This window comes from Carlito syrichta, unplaced genomic scaffold (assembly GCF_000164805.1).
Source record: "Carlito syrichta isolate Samal-C Ts95f unplaced genomic scaffold, Tarsius_syrichta-2.0.1 Scaffold308662, whole genome shotgun sequence".
Taxonomy (NCBI): Eukaryota; Metazoa; Chordata; class Mammalia; order Primates; family Tarsiidae; genus Carlito; species Carlito syrichta.
In genome coordinates this window covers 229,875-251,717 of record NW_007252758.1, presented here as the reverse complement: position 1 = coordinate 251,717, position 21,843 = coordinate 229,875, and the positions used below count along the sequence as shown (strand labels likewise).

The window sequence follows — 21,843 nt, the reverse complement described above, 5'->3', positions numbered from 1 at the left end:
ACTGCAGCCTCGATCTGCTGGGCTATGGCGATCCTTCCGCCTCAGCCTTCCAAGTAGCCGGAATTACAGGAAGGCGCTACCACGCCCGGCTGATTTTTTGATATATTGTAGAGATGAGGTCTTGCTGCCCAGGCGGGTCTCGAACCCATGGGCTCAGGCAATCCACTCACCTCAGCCTCCCAAAGGGCACAGCATTACAGGCTGAGCCACCGAGCCTGGCTAATTTACAATCTTTTAAAAAATTTTCTTCAGTGTTGTTTTATTAGATCAGTTCTTTTTAATTATCTTATAGTGTCTAATAAATTACCTTGAGTCTTCATCTTTAAAAAGACTCTTGAACATGATGTCTCTCTTTTTATGGGAATTATTAATAGCATTAAACATTACAAATAATAATCAGTTATTTCTATTTATCTACAAATTTTACTCATTTGTGCACACATTTTATCTAATTCTAGCTCATATGATATTTGGGGTTTTTCATTTTTTGGAGAAGACCAGTAAGAATCTTTTAAAAACAGTATAGGTAAAAAGCAAATTTTGAATCTGGAAATATTAGAAAATGCCTTTCTATGTTCTTGTACCATTAGAACAGGATAGAGATTTCAGAAGCAAAACTTCAATTTCTCAATCAACATCTACAACAAAGCCTCCACCAACAACCACAGGGGAGAGGAGACCCTATTCGGTAAACGGTGCTAGGAAACTGGCTGACCACATGCAGAAGAATGAAACAGGACCCCCACCCATCATCATACAAAAAAATCAACTCAAAGTGGATCAAAGACCTAAACGTAAAACCTTAAAGTATAAGGATCTTAGAAAACACAGGAGCCACCTTTATGCACGCTGAAATAGGCAACCAATTCTTGATCATAACCCCAAAAGCATATGCCACAAGAGATAAGATTTAGACGGGCGCAGTTGCTCATGCCTATAATTCCAGCAATTTGGGAGGCCAAGGTAAGAGGATTCTGAGCCCCTGGTTCAAGACCAGCCTGGGCAAATTCTCAAAACCTCCTCTCTACAATAAATCAAAAAATTAGCCAGGCATGGTGGCGTGCGCCTGTAGTTCCAACTGTTTGGAAGGCTGAAGCAGAAGGACTGCCAGAACCAGTAGGTCGCGGCTGCGGTGGCCGTGAGTGTGCCACTGCACTCAAGCCTGGACGACAGAGAGAGACCTCAACTCAAGAGAGAGAGAGAGAAAGAGAGAGAAGATAGACAAATGGGACCTCATAAAACTGAAAAGCAAATGAAACCATTAGAGAGCAGGGAGACAGTACACAGAATGGAAAAAAATATATCTGAAAAACTGTGTATCTGAAAAAGGCCTAACATCCAGGATATACAAGGAACTCAAATGAGCCAAAAGGAAAAAACAAACAACCCTATTAAAAAATGGGCAAAAGGCCAGACATGGTGGCTCAAGCCTATAATCCTAACACTTTGAGAGGTCGAGATGAGAGGATTGCCCCGAGCCCAGGGGTTCGAGACCAGCCTGAGCAACTTGATGAGAATTTGTCTCTATAATAAATTAAAAAAAAAAAAAAAAAATAGCTGGGCATGGCAGTGCGTGTCTGTAGTTCCGGCAATTTGGATGCTAAGGCAAAAAGATCACCTGAGCCCAGCAGGACGATGCTAGGGTGGCCATGAGCATGCCACTGCATTCCAGCCTGGGCCACGGAGTGAGACTTCAACTAAAAAAAAAAAAAAGTGAACAAAAGATGTGAATAGACACTTCTGAAAAGAAGATATATGAACAGTCAACAGATACGTGAAAAAATGCTCAGTCTCACTAATCATCAGAGAAATACAAACCAAAACCACTAAGATACCACCTAACTCCAGTGGATGGCCATCATTAACAAATAAATAAATAAAAACAGATGCTGGCAAGGATGTAAAGCAAAAGGAACGCTTCTACACTGTTGGTGGGAGTGTAAACTAGTACAACCTCTATAGAAAACAGTGTGGCAATTTTTAAAAGATCTAGAAATTGAACTTCCATACGACTCAGCAATCCCCCTTCTGGGAATACGTCCTGAGGAACTCAGATCATTCTACCTAAAAGATACCTGCACACACTGGTCTACTGCAGCACTACAGCACAATAGCAAAAACATGAAACCAGCTGTGCTACCCACTGAAAGTAGACGGGATTTAAAAAATGTGGTATATATACATGATGGAACATTACGCAGCTATGAAGAAGGACAAAATTATGGACTTTGCAGCAACTTGGATGGATTTAGAGTCTATCACACTCAGTGATCTATCACAGAAACAAAGAACTGAATACCACATGTTCACATACATAAGTGATTCCAGAATATCTCTCACAATCTACAACAAAGGGATTGGCAGCAGCGGGATGCTGCCAGGGGGCTGGGGTCACACATAACATCACTAAGAATACTTGATCCTAAACCATGGGATGTGAGGACCAATGGGAGGCCCAAACTTCACCTGTACATAGAAAATTTATCCTAATCCTGACTTGTACCCCACATTTTAAAATGAAATAAAGAGAAAAAAGAAAACGCCTTTCTTTTGCCCTCAAACTAAAATATAAAATGTCAGATATGAAAAAAATTGTCTCCTGTCATTGACCCTGCCTAACAATCAATGTATCTTTTCAACTTTAAGAATTTCGTCCTATTTGTTTTACAATAGATTAATTTCCTTCTGTCACTGCAGTCCCTTCTTCTGTCGCTGCCTTTCCTTCTAAATCTCTGTTAGATACATCCAATAAAATCTATATCAATTATTCATGTTACTTAACTTTCCCCTCATATTTTCCATCTCTTTGTGTTTTGGCTCTATATATTGGGGTATATATTTTACTTTATCTTCTTGATCACAGAATAATACGCAGTCTTATGCATTTAATCTTTGAATTTAATTCCTCTTTTCAGATAATCAAAAATTTCCAAGAAACCAATTTTTATCTTGGATTTATACCCTCCTTTGACTTCCTTCCATCATTTCTAACCTTTCCAAATTGCCTAAAATTATGAATACAGTATCCAGTAAAAATAAATAGAACTTTTAAATACAATTTTACCTGTTCAACAAAACTGAACAATACTAGCATGCCAGAAGCTCTCAGATACTCTAAGCACAACCTATTCATCCCTCCTCAGGAAAACAATATTCTGACTTTTTTGATAATCACTTTCATGTCTCTGTTTAGTTTTTGTTTGTTTGTATTTTTTCAAATAATAAATTTTACCTTTTTGTAGCAGTTTGGGGTTTGCAGAAAAACTGCAAAAAATACAGAGTTCCCACATATCCCTTCACATATACACCCACACAAAGTTTCCCTTCTTATACAACCTTGAATTACTGTGGTACAATTGTTACAAACGATGAACTAATATCAACACATTATTAGCTAAAATTCATAGCTGACATTAGGGTTCACTCTTTGTATTGTATATTGTAGGGGTTTTAACATATGTATATGGATGTTCCATCATTGCAGTATCATGGAGAACTATTTTGCTGCCCCCCAAATCCCGTGCTCTGCCTCTTCATCCCTCCCTTCTCCCAACCCTTGTAGCCACACATAGTTTTATAGTCTCCATAGTTTCGCCTTTTTCAAAATGGTATATTGTTGGGATAATACAGTATATAACCTATGCAGATTGGTTTCTTTCATTTAGCAGTAAGCATTTAAGATTCTTCCATGTATTTTCAAGAATGGATAGCTCATTTCTTTTTATCACTGAATAATATTCCGGTATATGGATGCACTACGGTTTGTTTATCCATTTACCCATTGAAAAATATTTGGTTGCTTCCATGGTTTGGCAATTATGAATAAGCTGCTATACACAACTGTGAGCAGGATTTTGTGGAAACGTAAGCTTTCAACTCATTTGTAAATATATCTAGGCATACACCTGCTGGATTATATATTAAGAATAAGTTTACTTTTGTAACAAACTGCTAAACTGTATTCCAAGCTGGGTTGCACCATTTTCCATTATCACTGGCGATAAAAGAGAGTTTCTTGATGCTCTACAATCTTCCAGTACAAGATGTTGTCAGTGTTTTCTATTTTAGCCATTCTGATAGGTAAGTAGTAGTATCACATTATTGTTTAAATTTGTAGTTCCTTGATGCCATATGGTGATGAGTAGATTTTTATATGCTTACTAGGTATCGATATATCATATTTGGGATGGTATTTGTTCATATTTTTGCCCATTTTTAATTGGATTATTTGTTTTCTTATTGAGTTTTAAGAGTTCGTTGTATATTTTGGATACCAGTTCTTTATCAGATAAAAAATTTGCAGACCAAGTTCAGTGGCTCAACCTGTAATCCCAGCACTTTGAGAGGCCGAGGCGAGTGCATTGCCTGAACCCCTGTGTTCAAGACCAGCCAGGGCAACTTTGACAAGACCTCGTCTCTACAATAAATGAAAAATTAGCTGGGCATGGTAGCACACGCCTATAGTTCTCGCTATTTGGAATGCTGAAGCAGAAGGATCGCCAGAGCCCAGCAGGTCAATGCTGGGGTGGCTATGAGTGTGCCACTGCCCTCCAGCCTGGGTAACAGAGTAAAGATGCCAACTCAAAAAGAAAAAAAAAAACAAAGATTCCTCTTAATCTGTGGCTTATCTTTTCACTCTGTTATTTTCCTTAGTTTGCATCCAACTAAATATTTATTATTAATTAATATGTTCTTTCTAAACATTATATAACTAGAAATAAGCAGAAATAAGCCATATGTATAATTTTCTAATTTACTTCTTTCAATATTATATTTGTAAAAATTAATTAATGCTACTGTATATAGTTAATCTTTGGTCATTTTCATGCTGTATAGCATTCCTTATTTGAGTTAAACCCAAATTATCCATTTAACTATTGATTGATTGACATTTAAAGTCATTTCTAATTTTGAAAATTCAACAATGCTAGAATATTCTTGAATATTTATTATGACAAATCTCAAGTGAATATATAGTTAGAAATAGAAAGGTTGATTCAATTTTACAACATAATGTTAAACTTTTTCAAAGTATTTTATCAATTTAAACTCATTCCCTTAGTAGTATATAAGAGTTCTTGTTGATCCATAGCTTTATCAACATTAGTATTGTTAATTCTTGTATAATGTAACCTCATTTGGATATAATTTGTGTTTCACTGATTTACTAAGAAGGCTAAAGACCTTTCACATGTGTTCCCAGTCCAGTGAATTCTTTCTTTTGTGATGTACCCATTTAACTTTATGTCATTAAAATGACTAGATAAATTTTTGCCTTTTAATCTGCTGGTGTGTGAATTATATTAACAGATTTTGTAATACTGAACTAAGCTTACGTTCGCTACTATAAATATAATATGATATATTAATGTTGTTTGTAATGGGCTGAATTATGTTTTCTTATATTTTGTTTAAGATTTCTGATTCATATTTATAAGTTTATGAATTCTTATACAATCCTCATCTGGTTTCATTATAAAGATTATACATGCATTATAAAATGAGTAGGTAAGTGTTTCCTCATTTCTATTCTCTCAGAATTTATGTAAGAACAAAACTGAAGGCTAAAATGCCTGGATCTGGAGATTTCTTTGAGGGAAGAATTTTGACAGCTTATTCTTTTACTTCCAGTTCACCTTATCCTGAAGGGAGTTAGTCTTTTCCAGCTTACTGTGGGAAAGGTAGCATATTAGACTCTATGAGGAAAGAGTAGCATATTAAACTGTCTTCCAGCTTAATGTGGGAAGGGTAGCATAGTAAGGCCCATCAAGCAGTTAACTCTGGACTAACAAGTGACCACAAGGAAAAGGTAGCTTGAGTGTTTAGCCTATTTATCTAACCAATTTATCTTGGATTTGTCCAAGTCAGCCCTTTACTATCCTTACTAAGCACTTAGAGACTCAAAAGAGTGTTTTATATGGTAGACATATAATTATACATATAATGCAGCAATTTTAGCGGTTTCCAGTGGAAGGGTTGATATAAATAATCTAAACTTCTATATTCCTAAAATCAGAGATAATCATTACTTTCTCCTATCTCATAAATTATTTGCATTTGATAAAGAATAGTTATCCTATTTGATATAATTGGTTTTACTCAATTATTTTATGATACCTTTAATTTTTTTTTTTTTTTTTTTTTTTGAGTTGGAGTCTCACTCCATTGCCCAGGCTGGAGTGCAGTGACATGCTCAGGGCCAACCCAGCATCGACCTGCCGAACTCAGACGATCCTTCTGCCTCAGCCTTCCAAGTAGCCAGAACGACAGGTGCACACTACCATGCCTGGCTAATTTTTTCATTTATTGTAGAGATTAGGTCTTGCCCAATTGCCCAGGCTGGTCTTGAACCCATTGGTTCAGGTAATCCTCTCACCTCGGCCTCCCAAAGTGCTGGGATTATAGGCTTGAGTCACAGCACCCAGCCAATGCCTTTAATCTAAATGTTAACTACCAGCATGATACAAATGTTGCAGATTTTTTTTCTTTTAAGTTTCATATCTCTTACCTTTTTTGATCTGCAGCTTTACAAAAGGTTCAACATTTTAATATATTAATTTTATTACTTTACGCATATCTTTTTCATATCTTCTCTATTCCAAAGCATATGTAATTATTTATCTTTATTTGATGTAATATTTCCATAGTTCCTTTTTATACATATAAACCATAAATCACAACTTTAAAAAGTTTACATTAGCATAGTGTGTGAGACTGGACTCTATATTTAATTATTTTGAAAATGACTCATCACATCCAGTAACATTATTGTTATAAGCTGCTATCTACAACAGACTGGCATCTGTAACTAAACGCCACAGATTGAGTAGCTTAAACAGAAACTTATTTTCTCACAGTTCTAGAGAACGGTAGTCAGATATTAGGGTGCCAACATGGTCAGCTTCTAGTTAGGGCTTTCTGACTTACAAAAGGTTACCTTCTCACTGTTTACTCACTTGGTCTTTCCTCAATATGTGCCTGTAGAGAAAGAAATTGTTCTCTCACATTTACTTCCCCCTTTATAAGGAGACCAATCCTGTTGGATTAGGGCTCCACCCTCATCATCTCATGTGATCTTAATTACCTCCCAAAGGCCCATCTTCAAATACAGTCACACAAGGGGTTTAGGGTATCAACATATTTTAGGGGGAAACAACATTCAGTCCAAAATATCTGTCTTTTCCCTACATATTTTGAAAGCTACCTTTGTCATATAATAAAATATTATCTATACACTAAGGTCTGATTTGAGGCTACATGATTTTTACTCTTTTATTTCTCTCTCCTTGAACCAATATAACACTGTTATTATCATACTGGATATAGTATGGTTTAATTTCTTATTAAATATGTATATCCACTTAATTCCTTTTGTAAATGTGTTATCTATCCCCTTATTACTCTTTAAGACTAACTTGAGATTCACTCTGTTACATCCCTCCCACCCCTTACTCCTACACCAAAAGTTGAACTACACTTTTGTTGTGCAGTAAATCTATGCATTAAAAATGAAGATAATTGACATATTTCAGGAACTAGTATTTTTCATATATATATATTCATCTTACCTATTTGCCTTTAATGTGTTTTGCTAAAATACTTCATATTCTTCCCATCTAAGTTCCATTTTTAGGTATCTTATGCTTTTTTTGAAATAGTTTCTGAGAAAGATACCCCCATCATATTTATTGAATAGTATTACTGTCATCCAATGAGAGAAAAGCCCCTCATTTTGTTTATTTTACATCTATCTACTTCACTGAATTCTCCAATATTATCTTGTTTCCTGAAAAAAAAAGCTATCTTTCCTTTAGAAAACAGATTTCTTAAAAATCATCCACTATGATAAAGTAGGCTTCATCCCTGGGATGCAGGGCTGGTTCAACATCTGCAAGACCATAAACGTAATTAAATATATCAACAGATGTAAAGACAAAAACACATGATTATATCATTGGATGCAGAAAAAGATTTTGATAAAATCCAGCACCCCTTCTTGATAAAAACCCTCGAACATCTAGGCATAGATGGAACATACCTCAAAACAGTAAGAGCCAACTATGAGAAACCCACAGCCAGCATACTGCTAAACAGACAGAAATTGGAACCATTTCTCCTGAAAAATGTGGAACAAAACAAGGTTGCCCATATTCACCCCTCCTGTTCAACACAGTTTTGGAAGTCCTCACTAGAGCAATCAGAGAAGAGAAGGCGATCAAGGGTGTCCAAATAGGAAAATAGAAAGTCAAGTTATCTCTCTTTGTAAATGACATGATTCTATACCTTGGAAACCCAAGAGAATCTGTCAAAAACCTCCTTGTACTGATAAAGGATTCTGGTAAAGTCTCAGGACATAAAATAAATGTGTAAAAGTCAGTCACATTCCTATACACCAACAATAAACAAACAAGAATCCCAAATAAAAAACACAATCCCATTCAAAATATCCACCAAAAAAATGAAATACCTTGGCATCTTCCTAACCAGATAAGCCAAAGATCTTTACAACGAAAACTATAAAACACTGCTCAAAGAAATCAAAGACGACAAACAAATGGAAAAATATTCCATGTTCATGGATCAGAAGGATCAACATTATTAAGATGTCTATCCTACCCAAGGCAATCTACAAATTTAATACAATACTCATTACATTACCAGCAACATTCTTCTCAGATCTGGAAATAACAATACAGGAATTCATATGAAAACATAAACAACCAGAAATAACCAATCAATTCTCAGCCAAAAAAAAAAACACTAGGAGACTTCACACTCCCAGACTTGAAGCTTTATTATAAAGCTACAATAATCAAAACAGTCTGGTATTGGTACAAGAACAGGCATACAAACCAATGGAACAAGACAGAGATTCCAGAAGCAAAGCATCAATTTCTCAACCAACTCATCTTCGACAAAGCCTCCACCATCAACCACTGGAGAGAGGAGAACCTATTTAGTAAATGGTGCTGGGAAAAGAAAACTGGCTAACCACACACAGAAAATTAAAACAAGACCCCTACCTATCACCAAACACAAAAATCAACTCTAAATGGATCAAAGACCTAAACATAAAACCTCATACTATAAAAACTTTAAAAACCAGGAACTGGCAACAAATTCCTGATCAAAACCCCAAGTGCCCATGCCATAAGAGATAAGATAGACAAGTGGGACCTCATCAAACTGACAAGCTTCTAGAAAGCCAAAGAAACCACTGAGAAAGCAGAGAGACAGTCCACAGACTAGAAGAAAATATTTTCCTACTGTATGTCTGACAAAGGCCTAGCATCTAGGATTTACAAGGAACTCCAACATACTAAAAAAAAAAAAAACTAACAGCCCCATGACGAAGTGGGCAAAAGATATGAATAGACACTTCTCAAAAGAAGATACACAACCAGTCAACAGATACATGAAAAAAATGTTCAGCCTCACTAGTCATCAAGGAGATGCAAATTAAAACCACACTGAGATACCACCTAACTCCAGCCAGGATGGCTATCATCAATAACTCAAAAAACCACAGATGCTGAAGGAGACATGGCAAAAAGGGAACACTTCTATACTGTTGTTTGGAGTGTAAACTAGTACAACCTCTACGGAAAACAGTGTGGCAATTCATAAAAGATCTAAAAATCAACCTTCCATATAACTCCGCAAACCCCTTACTAGGAATATACCCAGAGGAACTCAAATCACTCTATGAAAAAGATATCTGCACACGCATGTTTATTACAGCATTATTCACAATAGTAGAAACATGGAATCAACCATGCTGCCCATCAAAAGACGAATGGATAAAAAAAAAAATGTGGTACATATACACAATGGAATATTACGCAGTCCTAAAGAAGAGCAAAATTATGAACTACACAGCAACTTGGATAGACGTAGAGTCTATAATACTGAGTGATCTACCACAGAAACAAAGAACCAAGTATCACATATTCTGACTCATAAGTGGACCTGGAACAGCTATCATAATACTGTAAGAAAGGGATTGGCAGTAGTTGGAAACTTCCAGGAAAAGAGAGATACCTCATCAACAAGGGTACTTGCACAAATGAACATTTGTATAACTAACCCTGAATCACACCCCACATATTAAAAAGAAAAAAAAAAACAGATTTCTTCTAAGCACCATCATTTTTCATAAAGCAATGGTTCTTGAATTTTTATGTGTGACTGACACATTTGAGAATGTGACAAATCGATAGGGCTCTTTCAGTAGAAAAACGTACCCTCACTTCTTCATCATGCAATTGTATTTGATGTCATTTCTAAAAGTAACAGTAAAACTATGAACTCCAAATCAGTGTTAATAATATTAATAGGCATTATAGAAGGCAATATGAGGTAGTGTGTAAGAACATGGGCTCCAGAGTCCATGTTCCCTTTGAATCCAAGTTCCACCTCTCAATGTGTGGCATTAGTCTGGTTACCTAACCTCTGAAGTTTAATTCCCTACACTATAAGGTATGTATAACTGCAACACCTAATTTTATAGCTTACAGTGAGAATAAAATAAGAGTATTTATGAAGTACACAGAATCATGTCTGACACAGAGTGAACAATCATGCTTTAGCTGCTGTCTTCACATTGCAAAGAGCATCCACAAAAGTGAGCCCAGTGTTAGAAAATATAGCAACCCGAAGGGACTATTTCTGTATGTCTCTGAAGGACACATATACCTCCAAAGAAATACATATGTTGATTTTAAAGCAGTAAAACACTGAATAGTATAGATAATCAGCCCAAAGTAAGACCTTCTCTTGGGCTTCTTACATACCGAGTGGGTACGGAGTGCTGCAATGGTTTTTGAAAGTGCCATTTCCCATAGTTCATCGATGTAGGCTCTATTTACTAAGCCCTGGGTTGTATGTAAAATGTGATCTTCAACCACAAAAAAGCTAAGATGGAGGAAAAAAGAAAGCACAACTATCAGATACAATAGTTTGATAATTATCTCTAGGATCTGATAAACATTAAGAGCTGCCATTAAATTCAAAGACAGTAGTCATTTATTTCTTGAAGCTGTTTGACATCATAAGTGAAATCAGACTTCTTAGACTAAGAATTATGGCTGTGATCATGATATCTTTGAAATAACTTCTACAGAGATGGAAGTTACATTTTTAGTAAATGTTAACCATTTCATGCAGCAATGTAAAAGGGAGAAAGATATGTACAGGTTATGGAGGCTAATTTCACTATAATAAAAAACACCAAACCACCAAAATATCTCAAGAAAAATTGATAGATTTAAAGAGACAACAAAAGCTGGTATATATACCTCTCTCTCTCTCTCTCTCTCTACATATATATATAAAAAATACATATATTATCTTATTATATATATATAAGCATATTATATATACTTTTTTAAAGAACTCAACACAAAAAATAGCAAAATAATTCCCCTGATGTGGATTCTTTCATCGAAGTGTTGACAAGGCAGCTTATAAAGGCTGAAAAAAAAAAGCAAACTTATTTTTGAACATTCTTGTTGAGGCTTTTTGTTATTATGCATTTAGAATGTACCTTTAGTTATCTTGCCTAAATGTTCATAGTAAAAAGATAATTCTTGGCTGGGCCGGGTGGCTCAAGCCTGTAATCTCTGCACTTTGGAGGAGGTGGAGGCAAGAGAACTGCCTGAGCCCAAGGGTTCGAGACCAGCCTGGACAACTTGGCAAGACCTCATCTCTACAATAAATTAAAAAATTAGCTGGGCATGGTGGTGTGTGTCTGTAGTTCCAGCTAATTGGAAGGCCAAGGCAGAAGGATCGCCTGAGGCCAGTAAGTTGAGGCTGTGGTCACTGTGAGCATGCCATTGTACTTCAGCCTGGGTGACAGAGTGAGACTCCAACTCAAAAAAAAGAAAATGAAAATTATTTATTAAGGAAATTTGATTATATGTTTTAATTAAGATGATTAATTACACTGAAATGATCTAAATTTTTAAAATGAAGGAAAAAAAGGAACTTGGAAGAATCCAAGTCATTTCCTTTTCATTTAATTTCAAAGTAATTATCTTGCAATTAGAACAAGCTGCCTGCATTTGGGATGTTTATTTGGGAACTGCAATTCCATACAACTATGTGTACTCTAGTAAACGGTGGCAAACTATAGCCCATGGGATAAACCTGGCGCACTGCCTGTTTTTATAAAGATTGTTTTATTGGAACACAGCCATGTTCACTCTTTTGCGTATTGTCTATATCTGTTTTCGCACCAAAACAACAGAGCTGAAGAGTTGTGACAGAGACCATATGACTTGCTAAGCCTAAAATACTTTACTCTCTGGCCCTTTAGGATAAGTTTGCCAACTTTTGTTGACTATTTGGCTCCATCTTACCAAGAATGGAGGAAAAAAAATCAAGTATAATAAGATTACAATTCAATGTTTTTCTCCCTTTATCCACAAAAAGTAGCCTCCAACAATATAATGTTTAAAGCAACAGGATGTTCCTTTTAAATCATCAGAAAATCAAAAACATATCTTAAGGATTTAAAAAAAGAAAACAAGAAGAATGCCCAAGGAAAGCCTGATTTATTTTTTCAAGTCTCACAAATCCATGTATTGAAATTGCATGTATAAATTTAAATAAATATATATATATATACCTACCCTACAATTTGATTAAAATATTTCCTGTAGCCATCTAAAGTTTCATGCTGCAACAAAGGATAGAAAAAAATTACTGTTTCTGTCATGTTACATTAAGACAAAGGTAAAATCAGTTACTTAACCTCTTCAGGCTCAGTTCTTTAGACTATAAGGTAAAAATAATGAAAGTACCTTTTCTATGGAATTGAAGTGAAGATGAAATGAGATAATACGCATTTAGTACTTAGACCAATGCCTCACAAAGCAATCAACAGACATTATTTTTCTATTCCAAGTCAAATGATACCAAAGAAGAAAAGTGAAAATATAAGGGAAGTGGAGGTGGCAATCCTACCATGTTAGATGGTGGCTGGAGTACCAAACGGGCCTGTTTTCGCCTCTGTTTTCGGTAGTAATTCTCAAATGTTTCTCGGGCACCCTGTAAAATAAACAAAAGAAAAATGAAATGACCACTGGACCAATTACTCTTGTACTTCAAGGGAAAAGAGAAGGCTCCAGGTCTAGAATTTGAGGTAGCACTACATTTCTCAAAATCTGCTACTTTAACAATAATAGTAACCATAGAAAATAAAATAACTATTACCATTTATTAAACCTTACTTGCAAACCCCTGCAAGGATAGATACACAATATCCTTACAAGGAAACTATCAGAACTCAGTCATCAGTACACCAAAGTTGGTTTCTGAATGAACTGTCACAGATTCACAAGAATGAAAGCAAACCATCCTTCCCGTTTGTTATAATAACAAGAAAATTTTCCTTAAAAAACTCATACAGCATTCAAGAAGAAAAACATCCAGAATAAAAACCAGCCTTCAAATGAATTATAAGCAAATGGCCAATGGGAAGAGGGAAAAAGGCAAGAACTGAGAACAATAAATTAGTCTCCCTAGATAGAATACAATCTAGTACAGGATTAAAACCAAAAAGAAGAAAAAAAGCTCTGGAAGTTCTTGGTGCTGTTTCCATTGTACATTTAGGGTTTCACAAGTACTCTAGGAAATAAGAGCTCTGTACTAGATTGAACAATGTCTTGTCCAGAACTTCAGAATGTGAACTATTTGGAAACAGGACCATTATAGATCTAATTCGTTAAATTAAGATGTTGTCATACTAATGTAGAGTGGGCCCTTAATACAATATGACTGCCTGGGTTCTTAAAAGCTAAAAAGAGACATACAGGAAGAACATCATATGATGATGACAGGGATCAGAGTGACACAGCTGCAAGGTAAGCTACGTGAAGGATTGCTAGTCATCAGCAAAAGTCACAAAGACACAAGAAACTATCCTACCCTAAGCCTCAGAGGCAGCGTGCCCCTCTGATGCCTTGATTTTGGAATTCTAGTCTCCAAATCTGGGATAGGATAAATTTCTGTTGTTTCAAGCCACCCAGTTTGTGGTACTTTGCTACAGCAGCTCTAGGAAACTAATACAAGTTCAAAATTTTTAAAACAAGATCAAAGTTTTAAAAATATCGTACCTCACTTATTACTAAATTCTACTTTTAATCCAAGGATTTTCTAAATAAGCAAGAGTAGAAAGGGAAAGACAGCCTACCACAGTGGCAAAGAACACTGATTTTGGAACCAGATTATTACAATCAAATTGTGACTCTGTCCCTTACTAGCTGTATAACTGTTATAAATAGCTATATAATTTCCCTTCCATTAAAGTTCCACTATTTAACTTTCACTACTATGTATACTGTGGTTTTCTCATTATAGAGATGTCAACTTCATACGGTTGTAATGAAAATTTAGAGGAGTTATAAAGCTCTTAGAACAATATCTGATAAATAATAAGCACTTATGCAAGTACTTATTTTAAAATTACATAAGATAAAATCAATTATTAAACTGAAAACCTTGCCTATGTGAAAAAGTATAAACTTCATGCAATACATAATTCACCGTTCCTCTCCTTCCCAAAAAATTTGAAGAACTATATTCATCATGACTTCTTTGTTAGATACCTAAAGTGGTCCAAAATTGGAAGTTAACTTAAAGTACTAAATAATATAAACACTCTAGTGTAGCACATGTGCTGGCAAACAATTTCTGTAAAGTGTAGGATAGCAAATATACTGGGCTTAGTGAGCAACTACTCAACTGTGCTGTTGTAGTGCAAAGCAGCCACAGATAAGACATAAATGAGTGAGGCTGTGTTCCAATAAAACATGATTTGTGAAAACTGAAACCAAAATTTCATATAATTATTCCATCTGTGATGAAATATTCCTCTTCCTTTGATTTAAAAAAATATACAGACCATTTTTAGTTTTCAGACCCTACAAAAATAAGCAGTGTGCTGAACTTCGACCACAGGTCATGATTTGTTGAACTCTGGTGTAGCTTAAAAACAAAGATTTCACAATTTTAAGTGATTATAACTGTACACACCTGACTTTTCAGCCCATAAAATGAAAGCAAATATTAGGACAGTGATTTCAAGGCTTTCTTAGTAAATAAGTTAAGGAGGAAGCAAATGATTCCATTTAAGAAATAAGAAGTGGAGTCGGGCTCGGTGGCTCAGCCTGTAATCCCACGCCTTTGGGAGGCTGAGGTGAGTGGATTGCCTGAGCCCACGGGTTCGAGACCCACCTGGGCAACTTGGCAAGACCTCATCTCTACAATAAATCAAAAATTAGCCGGGCGTGGTAGCGCGTGCCTGTAGTTCCAGCTACTTGGAAGGCTGAGGCGGAAGGATCGCTGGAGCCCAGTAGGTCGAGGCTGCGGTGGCCGGAAGCGGCCACTGCGCTCCAGTCTGGGCAACAGAGTGAGACTCCAACTCAAAAAAAAAAAAGAAAGAAAAGAAATAAGAAGTGGAAACTACTAGTTGGTTTGTTAAAGTTATTCCCAGTTTGTCACAATTTCATAGCATAGTGGTATCATCAAATGTTAATTACATTCTGTACACACTAAAGGGCTTTTCATTTTAAGGTTAACAGCTTTAAAGGACCTTTATTATTCTAGTGTGACATTACATATGCAACATGCTTTGGAGCCAAGATACACTTACTTGAGAAGTTAGGGGAAACATTCTCTCTAATTAGACCATAAATTACTAATTTAATTTTTTTGTTGTAAATGATAGAAAACACGTAAGATGAAATTCTATATAAAAACCAAATCCTGAACCTCTACTTAATTATAAACTGGTACAATTTTGTCTTTCAAATATTCCTTCAATAGAATAAGAAGAAAAGAAAACACCAATATGTCTAATAGGTCTGGCTTCCCATTTACAAAAATGAGTGGAAGTTTCCTTAGTGGTTGATACATAAATTCACCTTTGATTATTCTACTACCTCTGCCAATTTCGTCAAGTCAGTGCTTAAAGTTAGAATTGAGAAGAAGATCTTTGGCCAGTCCAGTTGAATAATTGGTGAAGTGCCTAACTATACATATACAGGTCACAAAACAAAACACAGAAGTTGTACTTCAGCTCCAAATTCTTTCAATCATTAGCATCTTTTTTAAAGCTGTTGAAGAAATAAGCAAATGGCTCTAAAGCAATAATGAGACAAGTAAAAGTTGTTATTTTTTCTACTTTATGCCATTAGTATTACACCATTCTAAAAGTTTTACGATAATTAATACATACACTCTCACAGAAAAACATATCACTTCATATACTAAGTGCTTACCATTCAACAGGCATGGCAAATGGTCCCCAACATGACTGAATTTATAGGCTATGGTGGAAGGTTGGCAATTAAATGAACAAGTAATTGCATTAAAATAAACTACAGATTGCTATAGATTGAAGTGGTGTGGGGTGGAGGGTGTTAGAGAAAGATTCTCAGGAAAAATTATATTCCTATTCCTAATTGAAAAATTAGTCAGAAGAGTAAGCCAGGTAAAGAGAAAGGGGGGAAATGTTCCCAGTAGAGACAGGGGATCAAAGAAAAAAGGCATCACATATATCGAGAATCTGAAAGACATTTTCCACATATGGAACTTCAGGTGTAAGGTATAGAGCTAACAAAAGATGAAGCTTGGAGGGCTTTGTGAATTATGTTAAGATATTTAGGCTTTAAAGACCATAAGAGTTTTAGACATTTTGAAAGTTGTACTGTAGAGAGTAGAATAAAGAAAAGTAAAATTAGATTGAAAAATATCAGCCCAAATTTCAGACAGATTTAGGAAATAAAAGCTGGTACTTAGCTGGTTATAGGTGATTAAGGATAGGAAGGAAAAAAGCTGATGCAAGGTTTCTAACCTGGGCAATTGGTTTGATGGTGATGTCATTAATGGGAGGGAACATAAGCAGAAGGAATATATAGTCAGTCTTCATTATTCACAGGTTCTATATTTTGCCAGTTTTCCTACTCACTAAAATTTATTTGTAAACCTAAAATCAATACTCATAACTCTTTCATGATCATTCACAGACGTGCAGAGCAGTGAAAAATTTGAGTTGTCTTATGCTCATGTTCCCAGATAAAGTTAAACAAGGCAATGCTCTGCCTTCTTGTTTTAGTTTTCATACTGTAAACAAGCATCATTATCAGAGTTTTTCCACTGCCACATTTTTTGCATTTTTGTACTTTTTGTTGGTGATTCTGCTGTTTAAAATAGCCCCCAACCATAGTGCTGACATGCTATTAATATCTACTGTTCCTAAGCTCAAGAAAACTATGATGTGCCTTACAGATAAAACACATGTGGTTAGATAAGCAGCTTTCAAGCATTAGTATAGTGCTGTTGGCTGTGAGTTCAATGTTCATGAATCAAAAATATACATTAAATAGGGTATCTTTAAACAAGCATAAATCAAGGACATATACTGACTGCTTGATGAAAATATGACCAAAAGATCATAGGAAACTAACGTGTATTTCCCCTAGAAGCAACAGTTCAAAATTCACTAATTCAGTGCTTACAGTGACTTCATGCATAACTACCATGAATAATGATAACTGAATATATTTGGGAAGACTGATGAGGATGACTTCTGTACTGGACCTATTTAATTGGCAACTTCCAAGTACCAAGTGTCCAAGAGTTGGTATATTTGGGTCTACACCTCAGGAGAAAGGGTTAAGCTAAAGATAATGAATTTCAGAATCATTAGCAGAAAGATAATAATCAAAGCCCTTAGAGAAAAGGAGCTAGTCTAAGAAATGCCAGTAGAATGAAAGTATAAAAAAACCTAGCACAGAAAATTCAAGGGACAGCAACGAAAAAAATGTGTAGCTCTTTCTTACAATTCAAATATAACACTGAATATTGCCTACTTAGAAAAGACTTTTCTACTACTCAGCTTAAAATGGAAAGTCTTGCCCAATACATAATCCTCTTTTAATTCTTTGCACAGCACACAACTCCATTTGATATCATGTTGTTTATTTGTTTTTGTCTGTCTTTTCTCATCAAGATACAAGTTTCATAAGAACCAATTTCTAGTTTGTTTACTGTTGTGTTCCCAGTCCCCTAACAGTGCCAGACACAAAACAAATATTCAATTTTGAATAAATGATTGAAAGTATAAATATAAATCTATAATTTCTTATAAGGCCCCATTTGTATATTTACACTTTACGTCTGATTTCATGATCATTTTCTTGTAATTATTGCAATCCATCTCCTCCTGTCATTTTTCTATCTCCATTTACTTTTTTAAAGATGTTTTGTTCCCGTTTCAAAGAGGTAACACCCTTTGTTTATACCAAAATTTTCAATAATTTCCTTTTGGTTCCTGCAGAAAACCATTTTAGAATCATGTTTCCTCTAGATTTTTAGGATGATATTTCTTGAAACCTTCTATACGATAAATTTTCTCAGATCTTGTTTTGTTCTGAATCGTTTTCTTTTCTCAAATGCTCTACTTTAAATGAGAAGAGCTCTTTATGGATCAGTACTTTCTATCAAGCCTGGGTTATGGTTTGCATGGCCCACTCACCATTTTCTAACTATAGATCCAATATCCTTAAGAAACCAGGAACTCACAGGTTGATATGCCCAGGTCCTAGGCTGTATCAAAGGCAATCCACAAACTGATTTCAGCATCAAGCAAGCAAATGGCCTTCTAAGTTTATATCAAATATAGGAAAAAATTCTCCATCACATAGTTCCCAGTGTTTAACAATCTGAACTTCTTAAACTGAATAAAAAATAGAGTAATATAGGGTCTTCCTATCTATGCTCTAGTATGGCACTATTATTTTGAGAATTCTCCAGCAAAGAATGAACTGTGCTGAACTACCAGCAGTTCCCTTATTCCTTATTCACTATCTCCTAATCTCCTTACCTCACACCCTGACAGGCTTAAAATGGAAAAATCCATGTATCACAGGAATTTCCAACTGCTATGGTCTAAATGTGTCCCCCAAAATCTGGATGTTGAAACTGAATCATGAAGATAGACATAAGAGATGGAGCCTTTAAGAGGTAATTAATGGATGAGGGTGGTGCCTTCATGGATGAAACTAACATCCTTACTAAGTGAATGTGTCCCCTTCCATCACTTCTGCCACGCGAGAACACAGGGTTCCTTCCTCTGGTCCCACATCTGAAGGATGTAGCAGCAAGGTGCAGAGAGCAGCAATCACCAGAAAGCAGAAACTGTCATTACCTGAATCTTCAAATTCCCAGTATTCAAAATCATGAAAATAAATGTCTATTGTTGATAAACTGCTCAGCCTGTAGTATTTTGTTACAGCAGCACTAACGTTCTAAGACACTGACTAATGAATTCAGAATTATATTTTCATGCCAGAAGGCATACAGAGGGAAAGGGATAAAGTGTCTTGCAACTTTTAAGGTCTGCTCTGTTTATAGCAGCAAAACACATCACGCAACAATTAGATTTCTCAATACATTCAACTGGTCCAATTGTTAGAGAAAATTTTATTCAAATTCAGAAAAAAAAACTGCTAGCCTTATTTATCAATAGTGTACATTTTCAGATATGTATGCATTGCTTATCTCTGTTTAATCTATTATTAATTACAAAAGTAAAATATATGATGTAGGGAAATTAGACAATACAAATTGGAAAAGCAGAGAAAATAAAAACCATTCAAAATCTTGTATCCTGGAGACAACTGGTGATTACTTTTTGGTGTACTTCCTTACAGACTGTTTTTTAATCCAAAGTAAATACATATTTCATATATATATGTATTTGAAATATGTATTTCATATATATATATACACACACACATATATGAAATATATATTTCATACACACACACACACACATATATATAAACAGGATCACATGGTATAAAATACTTTTCATTGAACTTAGAATGCAAAAAAAAAAAAATCTCTTCAACATCACAATTTAGCATGATGAACTTTTATTCCAACTCCTTTTCTTCAAGCACATACTGTACCAACTCCTTTTCTTCAAGCACATACTACAAACTGCCACCATACTAATGCTGGAAGTAATATGAGTTGAATACATGTTTAAAAAGAAAAACCCAAGTGACAACCTGAAATATTTCTCCATGTTTCCTGACACTTGTCTGGAAATAAACACAGAAAAATATTTCCAATCGATGTGAGCAAATGAGTGAAGTTTTTTGTTTTTCTTTGTACGTAGTAAAATGTACTGCTGAAAAGCTCAAAGTCAAATTGCAGCTGTCATAGTTTAAAAATATGCACCAGTAATCAAATAAGATCCCAAATAAGATCATGTGATCCCAGTCTTAGTATGAGAGATGACCAGATGAAAGACTTTTCCACGAATTTCTTTTTCTTTGTGACAAGTGGTAACATACATCATATACACACTTGGAAAATTTTAAACACATCCTGAGCCTCCATGTCTCTAAACATGAGTGGCATCTTACATGCCTAGTTCTGCAGAGAAAAAAATTGACACTGGGACAATACTTCCTCATATAGGTAATATGTCTGCACAGTAGTGCAAATAAGGACAGACCTTACATCCTCTTCATTAAATATTTACTGCGCCATCATTTGGCAAAACAGCTCTTCATCTAGTGGGTTTTTCTTAGCAGATATTGGCATGGGATCTACTGGAGAGTGGAATGAGTTCTATTCATCCCCAACAATAACAGAAAACTTTAACCCTTGGATTCAGAAACAGCTAAGGACAACTAAACAAAAAACAAGGGAAAGGGATGGAAGAAGGGAAACAAACACCATTGTTCTTCCGCCTTTGCCTACAGGAAGCAATATTAGGTTGGGCAAAGCCTGTAATTTCACCACCCTAACTGCAGCTGGAACTCCCTTTTAATAGTCACGGTGAAGACAGGTTTATTTAGAGTTTAAAAACCAAACAAACAAACAAAAATAACTGAAAGGGCCATTTTAATTTGCTTCCACGTGAAAAGGAGACTACATTTCATAGAGTCCCATAATGATGTTCAGCGGGATATTACACTTCACCATATGGCTAATTTGCACAGCAGGCTCAAAACAGGATTTTCTTTCATTAAAACTGCCCTAAAGATCAGACTACAGAGACATGTATAAAGTACAAACCCAAGATGCCCCCTATTGCTTAAACCTAGAAACATTCAATTCCCAGATGTAAAAGCCCATTCACAGAGTTCCCATGACAAGGTCATTTAAGTGTCAAGGAGGTGTATGTCACAGCTCCACTAAGTTCTACTAGGACTTTGAAAAATGGCTACAAATGCAAGAGCTCTAACGTTGCCAAAACAGGATGAAAAAAACTACATATGGAGAAATGATAACTACTGATAATTTATCATTAAAAATATCATTATTTCCAAATGCCCCAATTCTTGATATTACTCAATTAGCCCATAAAATTAGTCTACATGAAGTTCTGACCCTTATTTGAGGAGAGCAGAGGCAGTCTGACATTCTAACAAAGTCTTGTATATTTTTAACAAGATTCTATAACCTATGTTTATCTTGGCATTTCCTCTTCCTGCTACATTCCGAGCACGAGCCATAGAAGAGCATCCCCTCTGGGAACTGACAGACTCTGTAGGAATTTTAGAAAGAAAAGAAAGAAATCTGATGTCTAACGATTATGGAGTAGTTATGTTTGTGTTTTTGAAGAACATAAACATTAAAATTAACAATCACGGCTTTTGTAATTAGCTTTCCCTTTCCAAGACAGAGGGTAAATTTATTAAATATGTTAACAGAGAGTCTTTTATCATCAGATTCAGTTTGGCTGCGTCCTTTCATAGCATTACCAATTACAACCAATAAAGCTTTAATTAATGAATACTTCTTATAAACTTTGACCTA

At 35.4% G+C, this 21,843-nt stretch overlaps 1 protein-coding gene across 2 annotated transcripts in view; it reads right to left on the bottom strand.

Annotated features, from left to right (window-relative positions):
• LOC103267999 (exocyst complex component 6B) overlaps positions 1-21,843 on the bottom strand; it is a 420,217-nt gene that overhangs the window by 173,741 nt on the left and 224,633 nt on the right. For both annotated transcript variants that reach the window (XM_021716280.1, XM_021716279.1), the window contains exons 6-8: positions 12,967-13,050; positions 12,633-12,679; positions 10,794-10,914 (exon numbers count right to left, since the gene is read on the bottom strand). In XM_021716280.1, coding sequence (XP_021571955.1) covers positions 10,794-10,914; positions 12,633-12,679; positions 12,967-13,050 — 252 coding nt within the window. The remainder of the gene's footprint in view (positions 1-10,793; positions 10,915-12,632; positions 12,680-12,966; positions 13,051-21,843) is intronic.